Source organism: Odocoileus virginianus, chromosome X (genome assembly GCF_023699985.2).
Source record: "Odocoileus virginianus isolate 20LAN1187 ecotype Illinois chromosome X, Ovbor_1.2, whole genome shotgun sequence".
In the NCBI taxonomy this organism is placed as follows: Eukaryota; Metazoa; Chordata; class Mammalia; order Artiodactyla; family Cervidae; genus Odocoileus; species Odocoileus virginianus.
Genome location: NC_069708.1, coordinates 16,631,523 through 16,647,717, shown reverse-complemented (window position 1 = coordinate 16,647,717; position 16,195 = coordinate 16,631,523). Strand labels below are relative to the sequence as shown.

At 39.5% G+C, this 16,195-nt stretch overlaps 1 protein-coding gene across 1 annotated transcript in view; it reads left to right on the top strand.

The window, feature by feature from the left end:
* The first annotated feature begins 2,511 nt into the window (after window positions 1–2,511).
* Window positions 2,512–16,195, top strand: part of EFHC2 (EF-hand domain containing 2) — a 220,482-nt gene continuing 206,798 nt past the window's right edge. Inside the window, exon 1 of the mRNA XM_070461814.1 lies at window positions 2,512–2,685. Coding sequence (XP_070317915.1) covers window positions 2,644–2,685 — 42 coding nt within the window. The 5' untranslated portion in view covers window positions 2,512–2,643. The remainder of the gene's footprint in view (window positions 2,686–16,195) is intronic.

Genomic DNA, 16,195 nt, shown 5'->3' with positions numbered 1-16,195 from the left:
ACAGACATTCTCTTGTGGTGTTCCTGCTAAAATGCCATAAACAAAAAGCTAGTAATTTGTGATGTTAGATGAGATCTGGACCGGATTTTTCAAACTATTTTTTTTTATTTTTGCTAAGAAGAACATTTTGGGGAAAATTGACAAAATTTGCATTAAATATTTAGTGAGAAATAATATTTTATTAATTAATACCAACTTTATGATTTTAATTATTGTACTTTAGTTATATAAGAGCATGTCTTTGTTATTAGGAAATATAAACTGCAGTATTCAGGGGTAAAAGGGTATGATATCTGGTATTTACTCTAAAATGGAAAACTTGTGTATACAGAGGGAATGATAAACTACATGGTAAAATATAAAACAATTGGGGAAATTTGGGTGAAGGTTAAACAGGAGTTGTTTGTACTGTTCTTCCAACTTTTCTATTGGTTTTGAATTATTTCAAATTAAAAAAGTAAGAAAAAGATACATTTAAAAATATTTGTAAGAAGATGTAGGAGAAAAATTTTGTTCTATAGGAATTTTTGAATTCATGTACAAAGCACAAACCATAATGAGAAAGAATGATCTATTTGAGTAGAGTAAAATGACATATTCATGTACAATAAAGAAATCTATACATGGAGAAACCAAACCGCAAATGATGAGAAAATATTTGCTATGCCTAAGATTAGTATCCAGAAGATATTTTTAAAATTACAAATGATCAAATAGAAAAATCAGCAAAAGATATGAATGGACGAGTCACAGAAGAAGATAAGAAGCCTGTGAAAAGATGACTAACTGCACTAGGAATTAGAAAGAAACAAATTAAAATAACAATGGCATACCATTTCATATTTATTCAAATGTAATAACTTTCGTTGAAAGGATGTAGGTGAAAAGGGACTTTCTTAATTGGTTTAAAGATTCTGGAGATCTAGTATAGTTGAATGTGTGAACAATTCCACCTTTAGGTATGTAGCCTAGATAATCTTCAAAGAAACAGGAGAGGGTTGCTCTCTCCAGCATTGATAACTAGTGAAAAACTAGAAAACAACCTCATAGGCATCAACAGATGACATCAACAGATGGATCAGTGATTTGTGGTATAATCATACAATTCGTTTAAAATGAATTAAACAGAGCTACATGTGTTAACATGTAGAAATTTCAAAAACAAAATCTTAGGTGAAAAAAGCAGGTATCAGAAATTCATAGGGTGAAATTTATAAAGACAGAAAATCCATAATGTATATTTTTAAGGAATAAGAAAAGAGAGAGAGAGTTCCTGCCCTGGGAGAATTGGTGGGCATTTGAAGAGGGTCAAGTAAAGCCGAGATTACAATGCAGTACCACAAAAGCCACCATTAGAACGGGCAGCTAACAACGGGCGAGTGGAGAAGGTGGAGGAATGCTTCCCGGAAATGGCAAAGCCTTCCACACCTCTCTCCCGCCCTGAACCAACCCCTGAAAGACCAGAAGGGGTTACCCAGGTGAGAGATGGCAAGGAAGGGTGTTTCCAGCAGATAGTGAAATTTGCAAAATCCCAAAGGGCAGAAACTGTCAGTGATTCCTCAGAGCTGGACTAGAGGAACGGGGCAAAGAAAGGGGTGGAGGGCGTTCGTGGGCACCTACTGACATAGGCTCTGACCAGGCTAAGGAATTGGCCTGCCTCGTGACAGCTAGAATATTGAAGCTGAAGAGTAACAAGTGCGCCATGAATTACATAAGAGGATGGCTCTGAAGTGTTTGCTTTTGTTTTAAAAGAAAACCAGGCAAGAAATAATAGGGTCTCGACTGAGACAGAGGATGTGGTGGCTGAGAGTTACCCGAAGTGTTCAAACAGTCGAATAGGTCTCAGGGACGGAGTAGCTGTAGATGTGGGGAGAGGAGCCGCTGGCTTGGGTATCTTGGGTGCCTGATGGAGTGACAAAGGCCACTTTTTGTGCCACCTGACCCCGCCCCTGGCCACCATGACTGCACCACGAATAAGCATCTTACAAAATGTTTCGTTCAAACGGAAAAAAGTACAGAGGAAGGATTGAGGATGGTGGTTACCGCTGAATGGATTTTCTCGGTGGTAGTGGTGGGAGGGGGGTGGGAGACGCTTGGGATTTGTGTGGCGTGGGATTCATCTGGAACGTTTTAATTACAAAGTAAAAGCTGATGTAAATGTAACGTGCACTGGTGTTACATTTCTGTGAGCACACGGGTGTCATTTTATTTTCTGCACTCTTCTGTATGAACTAAATTGATTAGCCAAATGCCGAGAAACAGAAATGCGCGAGAAACAGGAGCTTCAGTGCAGGAAGGGCTTTGAGCCCTATCAAAGGGTTAAAACAGCAAGCGGCGGGGGCGGGGAATGGTGAGGTTGACAGTCTTTGTATGTGCACAAAGCGTGTGGAGAGAAAAGCCTCGGGGGAGACCGGTACCCGGCTGAGTGGGTGGGGTGGGCGGGGAGAGGCGCGCGCGCGCGCGCGCGCACAGCTTCCGCCTAGCCCCGCCCCGGTCCCGTCCCGAGCCCCGGCCCGCGGAAGCCCCTCCTCCTTCCGTTGACACCGCCTCCGTCTCTGGGTAACGTGGACTGTGGGGGGGTGGGTCAAACAAAGCGGCAGAAAGGTGGTCGCTGCCTGCCTTGACCCTCGGACCCTCGAAGTCATGGCCCTCCCGCTGCTGCCCGGCAACAGCGTCAACCGTAATGTGAGTAGAGAGGGCACCCGAGGTCAGAGGTCCCAGCCAAAGTTTGGGGTCCAGGTGTGGCCACTTCCCTGGCCTCCTAACGCTGCTTCACCTTCTGTGGATTGGGCGCAGCTTGAGTCAAACTTTGTAGGCTCTTGGACTACCTCCCCTTCTCTCTACCTTCCCTTCCCCCTCTGTCCAGCTGCATCTAGATGCTTTCCCTACATTAGATACAGAAGTAGGGTCCTTATAGATGCTAAGACCCTCGAAGGTAGCCGGTGGTAGGGTTGATGACAGTCATCGATGAGCACTGAAGGTGTGCCAGGGGCTGTGCTTTAATCACCTTACACGGTGTTAGATGCTCCCAACAGCCCTTTGTATCAGCTATTTTTAATTCCTATTTTACAGTTGCAGAAACTGAGGCACAGAGCGATGAGTCACTCACTGAGTGACAGAGCTACATAGTCTCAGTGGTGAAGCTGGGTTTCCTCCAGGCAACCGGTCTCCACAGCCCAGGAACCTAATCACTGTCCTTAATACCCTTTGTGAAAGAGTTTGTTATTAAAGTGAAGAAACCTGGCACCCTCAAGGCTGGTTGGGGGTGGGTAAGGGTTCCACTGGCCTATGAAGTTTGATCCTAAATGTTATAGAGAGCAGGATCCAAACTTGTAGTTCTTTCTTCATTTAGGATTGGGAATGGTTCATTTCAAAACAAGATGAAAGTACCAAACAACACAACATTAAAAACCGTGAGCATGCAAGAACTTTTGCCAGTAAATAGCATCTTCTTTAATCCACAACAGAAAAATGACTCAGATTTTTGTTTACACTGGTCCCTACTCTTTGCTGGGGTTTTCCATATGTATCTGTAAGAAGGGAAATTGATGGAACCACTCAAGGTATTTGTGTAAACCTCTGGTAAGTTTAGAAAACAGGCTGCAGATTGAAGCATTCGACTTTATGGATGCTGAACAGTGTCTGTATCCAAGTTGTTGGCCCTAAGGTACCAGTTTTCTTGTAGCTTCAGGCCAGTGCACTCTGACCCCTGAAGGTTGGCTGGTCAGTTCAGCTTCTTTCTTGACCACTGGTTGTGCTTTCTTGGTTGATGGGTAGAGGCTGGCCTTCCATCCTAACGGTGCCCTTCAGTAAGGTTATTGTTGTTTAGTTGTGTCCAACTCTTTGTGACCCCATGGACTGTAGCCCACCAGGCTTCTCTGTCCCTAGGATTTCCCAGGGAAGAATACTGGAGTGGGTTGCCATTTCCTACTTCAGGGGATCTTTCTGACCCAGGGGTCGAACCTGTATCTCTTGTGTCTCCTGCATTGGCAGGTGGTTTCTTTACCACTGAGCCACCTGGGAAGCCCTTGATAAGATTAAACCAGTCACAAATTAAGTAAAACCCCTGAAAGGGCATGAAAAAGGACTCCAGAAATAAAGAAGCATGCTGTGTAAAAGTAATTCTAATCAAAATTGAATGTAGATCCCACAGCTTTGGACCTAGCAACACTTCAGATCCTCAGCTCTCACATACAGTGATTAAGAGTAGGAAGAACAGTGGTTGGATGAGATATTTTAAAATCTGCAAGGCTGTACTGAGTGTAATTTTGCTTTTTTTAAAGTTTTTTTATTGTGAAGTATAATACATGTACAGAAAAATGCACAATGAATGCTTATAGAATGGATATCAAGAAGGAAAATATTACCAGGACTCCCAAAGCATCAATCTTGACTAGGGATGCCAGATTTAGCAAGTAAAAATACATGTCCCCAATAGTGCATGGGATCTACTTATATTAAAAGATTCTCTTGAAACATCCCACCCCCGCCTTCTCCCAGAGTCCACAAGTCTGTTCTATACATCTGAGTCTCTTTTTCTGTTTTGCATATAGGGTTATCGTTGCCATCTTTCTAAAGTCCATATATATGTGTTAGTATACTGTAATGGTCTTTATCTTTCTGGCTTACTTCGCTCTGTGTAATGGGCTCCAGTTTCATCCATCTCATTAGAACTGATTCAAATGAATTCTTTTTAGTGGCTGAGTAATATTCCATGGTGTATATGTACCACAGCTTCCTCATCCATTCATCTGCTGATGGGCATCTGGGTTGCTTCCACGTCCTGGCTATTATAAACAGTGCTGCGATGAACATTGGGGTAATTCATTTCAATGTATGACAAAAACTACTGTAACGATGTAAAGTAATTAGCCTCCAACTAATAAAAATAAATGGAAAAAAAAAGATTCTCTGTTGTTTATCTGAAATTCGTATTTAACTGAGCAGCTTGTATTTTACATGGCAACCCTACCTATGACCCTTTCTGGTCAAAAGTGAAAGTGAAGTCGCTCAGTCGTGTCCCATTCTTTGCGACCCCATGGACTGTAGCCTACCAGGCTCCTCAGTCCATGGGATTTTCCAGGCAAGAATACTGGAGTGGGCTGCCATTTTCTGGTCATTACACCTTCTCTCTTCTCCGAAGGCAACTACTCCCTGGCTGCTATCACTGTAGTTCGGTTTGGCTTGCTTTTGAAATTTGTGTCAATAGAAATGTCTGGTTTTTATTCTTTTGTGGCTGGCTTTTTTTTAAGCTCAGCATTATGTTTGTGAGATTTGTTCATGTGTCTGTCTGTAGAGATAGTTTGTATGTTTTACTGCTCTAGAATATTCTACTGTATGGGTGTTGAAGAAAGTGTTAGTCCCTCAGTTATGTCCAGTTCTTTGCAACCCCAAGGACTGTGGCCGGCCAGGCTCCTCTGTCTCTGGGATTTCCCAGGCAAGAATACTGGAGTGGGTAGCCATTCCATTCTCCAGGGGATCTTCCTAACCCAGGAATTGAACCCAGATCTCCTGCATTGCTGCAAGATTCTTAACCATCTGAGCCACCAGGGAAGCCCTGTATGTATGCAGGAAGATACTGTATGGGTATGACATCATTTATATACACAGTTTACTCTTGACAGAGATTAGGTTTGTTTGGGGTTATTAAAAATAGTTTGCTGTGACTGTTGTTCATGTCTCTGAGTACAATTGCCAGATCAGATGGTATTCTTTTTTTTTAAAGTCAAGTTCTTTTTTTATATATAATTTTAAAATTTCTCACATGGCATTCTTAGGTTCAGCTTTGATAGATGCTGTCATAGTGCTTCAGTTCAGTTCAATCACTCAGTCGTGTCCAACTCTTTGTGACCCCATGGACTGCAGCATGCTAGGCTTCCATGTCCATCACCAACTCCTGGAGCCTACTGAAACTCATGTCCATTGAGTCGGTGATGCCATCCAACCATCTCATCCTCTGTCATCCCCTTCTCCCACCTTCAATCTTTCCCACCATCAGGGTCATTTCAAATGAGCCAGTTCTTCTCATCAGGTGGCCGAAGTATTGGAGTTTCAGCTTCAGCATCAGCCCTTCCAGTGAATATTCAGGACTGATTTCCTTTAGGATGGACTGGTCATAGTGCTTATATCAATTTAAATTCCCACCAGCATTTTATTTTCCTGTTGAATCACAACAAAGTGTGGAAAATTCTTTAAGAGATGGGAATACCAGACCACCTTACCTGCCTCCTGAGAAACCTGTATGTAGGTCAAGAAGCAACAATTAGAACCGGACATGGAACTGAAAGGTTGTTGCTGAACGATAAGACGCCAGGATTCTTGGCCTCCGGAGGAGACGAATTCAATCCGGGGCCAGAGACGAGGCTGGATTGCTCAGAGCTTTTGTGTAATAAAGTTTTATTAAAGTATAAAGGAGATAGAGAAAGCTTCTGACATAGGCATCAGAAGGGGGCAGAAAGTACCCCCCTGTCAGTCTTCAGCTGGATGTTATATAGTCACTGGCAGTCTGTTAATGAAAAGAAAGGAATGTCTTAAAACTCAGAATGGCACCAGATAATTCATCCCAGGCCATAAAGCGATTGACTTGAATCTTGTAGAAGGGCAGATTACCAAACAAATAGTTTTGTTTACATAGATTAGGGGAACAATATCCGAGTGTAACATACAGGTCTGTCAAGTAGTTTGAGCCATTTGGCGGAACCAACTTGAAGACAGAGTCTGGGGTACATTAACATAGCTTAAGACAAACATTTCCTTAAGAAAAAAATGCTTTTGTTAACTCAAGGTTTGAGAATAGTTAGCCTCAGGTGAAACCAGGTGTCATGGCAACACAGCATTTTAAGAGAAACCTCCTTTTAAATTTGTATAGAGAAGGAAAAAAATATCTCTAGTTTGTTTCCTCCTGCCACTTAAGAGAGATAAAAATGTCTGGCACTTGCAGCCTATTTCCTCCATTTGGAGACCCCTGGCCTTCCTGCCTGTTACCCTCTCAGAACAACAAACTGGTTCCAAATTGGGAAAAGAGTACATCAAGGCTGTGTATTGTCACCCTGCTTATTTAACTTATATGCAGAGTACATCATGTGAAATGCTGGGCTGGACGAAGCACAAGCCGGAATCAAGATTGCTGGGAGAAACCTCAGCTACACAGATGACACCACCTTTATGGCAGAAAGCAAAGAAGAATGAAAAAGCCTCTTGATTGAAAGTGAAAGAAGAGAGTGAAAAAGCTGGCTTACAACTCAACATTCAAAACACAAAGATCATGGCATCCAGTCCCATCACTTCATGGCAGATAGACAGGGAAACAATGGAAAGTGACAGATTTATTTTCTTGGGCTCCAAAATCACTGCAGATGGTGACTGCAGCCATGAAATTAAAAGACGCTTGCTCCTTGGAAGAAAAGCTATGACCAACCTAGACAGCATATTAAAAAGCAGAGGCATTCCTTTGCCAACAGAGGTTCGTCTAGTCAAAGCTATGGTTTTTCCAGTAGTCATGTTTGGATGTGAGAGTTGAGCCGTAAAGAAAGCTGAGCAGTGAAGAATTGATGCTTTTGAACTATGGTGCTTGAGAAGACTCTTAAAGAGTCCCTTGGACTGCAAAGAGATCAAACCAGTCAATCCTAATGGAAATCAGGCCTGAATATTCATTGAAAGGACTGATGCTGAAGCCAGAGCTCCAATACTTTGGCCACCTGATGCAAAGAGCTGACTCATTGGGAAAGACCCTGATGCTGGGAAGGATTGAAGGCAGGAGGAGAAGGGGATGACCGACAGAGGATGAGATGGTTGGATGGCATCACCGACTCAATGGACATGAGTTTGAGCAAGCTCTGGGAGTTGGTGGTGGACAGGGAGGCCTGGTGTGCTGCAGTCAATGGGCTCACAAAGAGTCGGACACAGCTGAGCTACTGGACTGAACCATATTCTAACACTCAATTCGGTTAGTCTTTTGAATTTTATTATTATTTATTTGTTCTTAAGGTAATTTTATTTATTTATTGGCTGTGCTGGGTCTTCATTTTTTTGTTTACATGGGCTTTTCTGTAGTTGCAGTGAATGGCGTCTATTCTTCAGTTGTAGTGCACAGGCTTCTCATTGCAGTGGCTTCTCTTGTTGCGGAGCACGGGCCCTAGCATGTGTGGGCTTCAGTAGTTGCAGCTCCCAGGCTCTGGAGCATGGGCTTAGTTGTCAGGCGATATGTGGGATCTTCCTGGACCAGGGGTGGAATCACTGGATGGGTAAGGTGGATTCTTACCCATCAAGGAAGCCCTAAATTTTAGTTATTTTGATCAGTGGGTGTAGTGCCAGCTCTGTAATTTTAATCTGTGGTTATCCAATTCCTAGTGAAATTGAGCACATTTCACACATTTTTTGGTCATTTGGATAGTTTCTTTTGTGTGGTACCTATTTGTCTTTTGTCTAATTTCTGTTGGGCTGCCTGTCTTTTTCTTAGTAATCTATAGGAGTTCTGTATAGATTTTGGATATGACTCCTTTGTCAGATGTATGTGTTGTAAATATCTTTCAGTCTGTGTTTGGCCTTTTTACTCTCAATGGTGTTTTTGATGAAGAATTTGCCCTCAATTAAATTAGTACTTTTTGTTTCCTATTTAAGAAATAGCTCCTTACACCAAGTTCATGATGATATTTGCCTGTGTTATCTTCTGGAAATTTGATTGTTTTTACGTTTCATGTTTAGATCTATAATCTAACTGGAATACATTTGTAGGTGTGTGTGTGAAAAGAGGTAGGGGTCAGGTTGTATTTTTCCCCATGTAGCTATTCAGTTAACCCAGAACCGTTTGTTAAAGAACAAAATTATGAGTAAATTTTAAAGAGCTTATTGACTTTATTCAGTGATTTATGAATCAGGCAGATGGAAAGGAGCTCTAAAGAGCTATACAAGGCAAGAGATTTTGGGAAGTTTTACTAGGCAAAAAATCAGATTAGTTATTGTAAGGTTACTTTCCTTATAGGAAATGGCAGGGGTTTATCAGGCCGATTACCTAACTAATGCTGATCAGGAGATTCATGGTTGACAGGTTTAAGATTCTATTTCTGGGAGAGCTGAAACTGTAACAACATTAAATTTCAGTTTGATGATATAGGGCTTAGCGTAAGCAGCTCCATTTGGGTCCTGTTGTCTTTAACACATTTTTGGAAATGGCCAACTTTTTTCCAGTTCTCTGTAGAACTACATTTGTCATAAACCACGTATCCAAAATATGTGTGGGTCTGCTTTTAGACTTGTGAATGTATTTTTAAGAAGTATTTATTTACTTTATGCTTTAGACCAATAGGAGTGTGTGTGTGTGTAAACTAGGGAGTGATAGTATACTTACTGGATATCTTAGGCTGTCCTTCCACAAATCAGTATTTATATATTGTGCATCCTTTTTTTTTATATTGAGTATCCTTTATGTGCCCAAAACAGGTGGCTACATTAAAAAATTGTTACACTAGCCTTGGGACTAAATGTGCTATGTGTTGCCAAAAAATTAATATTTTTAAAAACTTGCACTTAGTTAAAAGGTTGGATGCTGTCTGGCACAGATTGGTCACAAAGTCCTAAAGCCAAATCTGGCCTTTTGATCCCTGCCTCCTTCCTGCCTGTTACAGAGCTCTTGCTTACGGAATTAAATTATTGAGAGAAAAACCTTGGCCTCCTGGAGATAGCATAATTATTGGCTGTGTGGGTTTAAAATTATAACACAAGCTTACTAATTTTTACTGCTTTTTCTTAGAAATTGAAAAAGGAACTTACTCCCCATTTTAATTAGCTGCTGGTAGTCAGTCATGAGCAATAGATTGATTTCTCTCCACAGCCAGGTGATGTGCAATCTCTCCTGTCCACTCTGAAGATCAAGAAGTATTGTGCTTTCTAAGATACAGGCATGTGTATCACTGATGATCTTCACATTATTTTAATGTGAATTAAGTGCAGACCTAGGGGAAAGATCACAATTTCAGACACAAAATATCCTTTTTTTCCCCCAAGAATTTGCATGCTGGATTTGTATTAAGCTAAGAGAATCTCAGGCATATTGTCAAAAATGATAGACTATTAAAGTTAAAAGGGACAGTTCCAGCCTGAGCTGAAAATCCCTTCTTCTGCATTTTAGACAGATGGTTGTGTAGCTGATCCTGAATGCCTCTAATGAATAATGAGGAGCACACTTTCTGTTTTTCATGAAGATACCTCGCCACCATCTTAGGAGAGTTTGTTGTAAATAGTCCATCCTCTATAAATGTTATAAACAGTTCATCCTCCAATTTATAATGAAGCAACTGTTTCCTTAATAAGAAAAAGGAATTATTTGAATTTACAACAGTAAAATAAATTTAGAATTTGTCTCTCTTGTAGAAATACCTTGAATATTCTTATCTAGACTAATACAAGCCTCCATATTAACATAGTAAAAATCATTCTCTGGAAAATTGACCAGCAATTTAAATGATAAACAGCTGAGAGAGAAAAACCATGAGTAATATATAGTACACATATTGATTTCATCATGTGGTGTTAACTAAGTCAATTTAAATTTATCTCAGTGACAAAATCATAAAACAATCACTTTATTCACAAGGCAGAGGGTTTTCCAGCCTAAAATTCTGCCTACAGATTCCTGACTATGTTCTTAGTGGTCAATTCCATGGCCTTAAAATAACCTGCATCAGGTCCAAACCTCTTAACCTGACACCCCAGGCCGTTAAGAGTTTGTCACTCATTTTGTGAGATCAGTGTAATGAATCATGACCAGGATTTAGAGGAAAAAGAAAAAGAAATAGCGTGGAATAGAATTTTTAAAAATCAGTTTGTTATGCTTGGGAAGAGTATTATTTTATGAACCTTTGTGTCACATGTGTATAAGTGAACTAGCTTGCACTAAAATTTGTTTGTTATTGTGGCTGCAGTCAGCATTTGAAAACCACTCTCATTAGAGCCATCTTCACCAATTTCTTGCCTCTGACTTAGATTCTCATCTTCAACCTCCTTCGAGGCCAAATCTAGTCTCTCACCATTGGGGAAGTCTCAACTGATCCTAGTCAGTCTTTCTTAGTGTTTTTCTTTTGTTTGTTTGTTTTTGATTAAGGTGAAACTCACATAATATAAAATGAGCCATTAACCATTTCAAAATGTGCAATCCAGTGGCATTTAGTACATCCACAGTGTTTTGTGACTGTCATCTCTAACTAGTTCCAAGACATTTTCATCCCCTCACAATCTTTTACCCCAAGGGAACCTTTGAAATGATTTTCAGGTCTTGGGGGAACTCCTGTGTAAAAATGATTTCTATAGCCCATGGTATGTTAGCAAGGTCCATGAGTTGTAGATATAGTGATCCAATAATAATTGTCTCTTTTGAGTAAAGAATAATGGTTTTCTGTGGATTTGTTGATTTTGGCCATGTAATTCACCTACTCTGTGTGATTTTCTTTTCTCACAAAGGATCTCAACTCTAATGGGAGTGCCCTAGGGGAAACATCAGGGCTTTTTTTTTTTTTTCTTACTGTAAAATTTCCTACTTGATTTTCTCCTCTTTTTCCCTTACCCAAGTAGACCTAAAACTCCTCTCATGGTTTCTACTATAGAGGGTTGCTAGTAAGGTATGAAATGTGGTATGAGCAAGAATAGTTTTCTCCCTCATTTAAAACTAAAAAAGGGACTTTTAGCCAGGTTTTCTTGAGAAACAAACAGGTAGTTAAGCTTAGCTTACCTTTCTTTTCTTTTCATATTTTTAAAAAATTGATAAGGCAGCATGATACATTTCTGGTAAATAACTATTTTAATCCAAGGTTGGATTTACTTTTTCAAAAAAGTAGGCTTAGTTGGTTTAATTTAAATAAAGGTTGTAAGTTTGCTTTACTTAATGCTGTTTATAACATGAAAATATAGACAGTGTTAAATAAGCAAAACTCCTAAAATCATACTGACAAAGCAATATGAATAAAAATATAGCCTGAGACATAATTTTATGTGAGACCTAAAAATTGTGTTTTTTTAATGGCTGACATGATCAGGCTCAAATATAAACAGTTATACATTCATTATACTCTTGATCTCCTTGTAGACCTATATATATATAAGAAAATAGTTTTTTAAAAAAACAAAAGAATGAAAACTAGATCTTCAGGGTGAAACCTAGGCTTGTATTTTGTCATATAGACATGCAGTTCTGAGTCAAATTTGAGATAAGTACATACACTTTTCGTTTTCAACTGAGGTGAGGTTTCTCACCTTTCTCTTGATACTTGTTAAGCAAGGAAAGCTTTGCTTATATTTGTGAGAAGTTAAAAACTGCAGCAAAATGCTCACTACTTTTGTATGAATGGCAGGATACTTGATTTTCACATAAATTTGGAACTGGTTATATGTGTGTGTTTAATTTTATAAAAAATTGCTGAACCATCTTCCAAAATGGCTGTACTATTTTGGATTCCCACCAGCAATGAATGAGAGTTCCCATTATACCAAATTTTTGAGAGCATTTGGCATTGGTAGTGTTTTGGATTCTAGCCAATCTCATAGGTGTGTAGTTCTTGATTTAAACTTTTATTTCCTCAGTGGCTTAAGAATGATGTTGAACGTCTTTTCGTGTCCTATTTGCCATCCGTATATCCTCTTTGGTGAAATGTCTTTCATGTCTTTTGCCCATCTTTAATTGGGTTGTTTCCTCACTGTTGAGTTTTGAGAGTTCTTTATATATTCCAGATACAAGTTGATTGTTGGATATGGGGTTTACAAATATTTTCTTCCAGCCTGTGGCTTGAATTTTCATTCTCTTAAAACAAGGCTAGAAAATATGTATACATTTTTAAAGATAAAATACCACATGAATCCACACTGATATTTGAAATGCTAATTAAGGATTACAGAAATTTTAACTTCTTTGATTCTTTACTTACATTGAAAATCTTGATTTATAAAGACATTAACATAATTACTTGCTTTTGTGCATGGATGTGTGTCAGCTTGGTTGTTTCTGACTCTTTGTGACCCCATGGACTGTAGCCCACCAGGCTCCTCTGTCCATGAAATTTTCCAGGGAAGAATACTGGAGTGGGTTGCCATTTCCTACTTCAGGGGATCTTCCTGACCCAGGGATCGAACCCACATCTCCCACATCTCCTGCATTACAGGCAGATTCTTTACCACTGAGCTCCCTGGGAAGCCCAATTATTTGCTTTATCCTACCATAAATAAGAGGCTTCCCTGGTGGCTCAGGCAGTAAGGAATCTACCCACGATTCAGGAGACCCAGCATCATTAGTCATTAGACAAGTGTAAATTAAAACCACAATGAGATATTCCTTCATACCCATGAGGATAGCTATAACAAAAAAAAAAAAAGATAATACCAAGTGTTGGTGAGGATATGTAGTAATTGAAACCCTCTTATATGGAAAAGTCTGCAGTTGCACAGAAGTTTAAACATGGAGTTACTATATGACACAGCACTCCTAGGTATATACCCAAGAGAAAAGAAAGAATTTATTCACAAAAAAATGTGTGCATGAATGTTCTTAATAGCATTATTCATAGTAGACAAAAAGTAGAAACAACCCCAATATTTGTCAACTGGTAAATGGGTAAATAAAATGTGGTAATAAAAATAAATGAAAAAAAATGTGGTACATTGATACAATAGAATATTATTTAGCCATAAAAAGGAATGAAATACTGATACATGCCACAACATAGATGAACCTTAAAAGTATTATACCACATATGATATGTAAAAGACTACATATTATATGATCCCATTTATGTGAAATGTATAGAATAGGCAAATCTATAGTAACAGAAAGATGAGTAGTTGCCTAGACGTATGTGTGGATGAAGGGAGGAAGTGGAGAGTGATTGCTAATGGGTATAGGTTTTTGTTTTTGTTTTTGTTTTGGATGATGAAATTACTCTCAGATTATGATGAAGACTGCACAATTTTGTAATTATAGTGAACTCCATTGAATTGTATATTTTACATGGGTGAACTTTACAACAGATACTTATTTTGCTTCCATAGCTTAGCTATTGTAAATAATTTTGCTATGAACATTGAAAAAGTGTAAAGTGAAAATGTTAGTTGCTCAATTGTGTCTGACTGTTTGTGACCCCGTGGACTGCAGTAGCCAGGCTCCTCTGTCCATGGAATTTTCCAGGCAAGAATACTGGAGTGGGTAGCTATTCCCTTTTCCAGGGTATTTTCCTGACCCAGGGATTGAACCTGGGTCTCCTGCACTGCAGGCAGATTCTTAACCATCTGAGCCACTGAACATTAGGGTGCAGGTAATCTCTTTGAATTAGTGTTTACTTCTTCTTTGGATATATACCCAGATAAGGAATTAATGTCCAAAAAGATAAACAGCTCATATAACTCAATGTGTGTATATATATATATATATATATATATATATATAAACCAAATAGCCTGATTTAAAGATGGGCAGAAGCACCTCAGTAGACATTTTTCCAAAGAAGACATACAGATGGCCAATAGGCACTTGAAAAATATACTCAACATTGCTAATCATCAGGGAAATGCACATCAAAACCACAATGAGATATCACCTCACATCTGCCGGAATGGCTATCATCAAAAAGACCACAAAAGACAAATGTTGGCAAGGATGTAGAGAAAAGGAAGCCCTTGTACACTGCTGGTGGGAATGTAAATTGGTTCAGCCACTATGGAAAACAGTATATGGAGGTTCCTCAAAAACGCTAAAAATAGAACTATATGACATATAGATTATACCTCAATGAACCTGTTAAAAAATAAAAACAGCCAAAGAAAGGAGTTGGTGGGGGTATATTGCTGGACAGTCAAACGATAGGTGTTTACTGTGCCAGATCACAGGATTGTTTTGATTTAGTTTTCAGTTACTCGTTCCTGTTAACTTTTGAAATGTCCTTGAAATCACATTTCAGACTGAGCCACTTCGTTTGAGAGCAGTTGTTGTTTTTTTTTTTTTTTTGCCATGCTGCATGGATTGTGGGATCTCTGTTCCCTGACCAGGGATTGAACCTGGGGCATGGCAGTGAAAACAGCTAATCCTAACCACTGGATCACTAGGGAGCTCCAGATTGGGCTACTTCTTGCGACTGCTGTTCATACTTTGGAAATGATGTAAAACTCTTATTGCTATTCCTAAATGTTAATTTGCATTTCAGAAAGCAAAGTCTCTTTGCCTATTCAGGTATCAAACATGTGATTTTGGTTATGTTTGTATTCTGTCCTGAACTTTATAGTGACTTAATCTAAATTATCTCATATGGTAAGAACTCTAGAGATGTGGCAGTTTTAGCTTTAGACCGTGGATGATGAATGTCATAAAGGGCTCAGATTCTTTTTATCTCTCCATTTTTCCATCTTCAGAATGTTGGGTTTTCTTTCTTAGGCTTGTAACTTCATGGTTGCAATATGGTTGCCTCAGTTCCAGACATCACAACTTCCTATAACCATGTTCAAGACAAACAGAAAGGAGGGATGGGGTAAGGCTCTTATATCAGAAAACAATGTGTTTCCAGGCTGCCAGTAGGTTGCTACCTTACATCTTATTGTCTAAACTTCAGTCACTTGGCTATCCTTTGCTACAAGGAACATTGGGAGCTTGATTTTTCACCATCTATTTTGGAGCTGGGAAAGAGAAAAGGGAACAAACAGTGACTGTTGGGAGCCAGCAAATTTTGTTTGCCATGCCAGCCACAGACTCTACCTGTGAGTCTAAATGCTCTTCTCAGCCTTAGTATCCCATTCTTGTTTTTAAATTATACAGGTAACACGAGTATATTGGGGCTTCCCCAGGTGGCTCAGTGGTAAAGAATCCACCTGCCAATGCAGGAGGCCCGGCCAGGTTTGATCCCTGGGTTGGGAAGATCCCTGGAGCAGGAAATGGCAACCCCACTCCAGTATTCTTGCCTGGGAAATCCCGTGGACAGAGGAGCCTGGCAGGCTGCGGTCCCAGGGGGTCGAGAAAGAGTCAGACATGACTTAGTAACTAAACAACAGCATGAGTATGTTATTAATATCATTGTAAAAATTCAAACAAAACCATCTTTTCTTAACAATGTTCTTTTTCATAATGGAAAACAAACCTAACACTCTAGTTAAACCAGTGAGCTTACTATCTATTCTTTGAACTTATTTTGGACTTTTCCACTCAACTGTTGGTTTACTTGCCCCCTTCCCC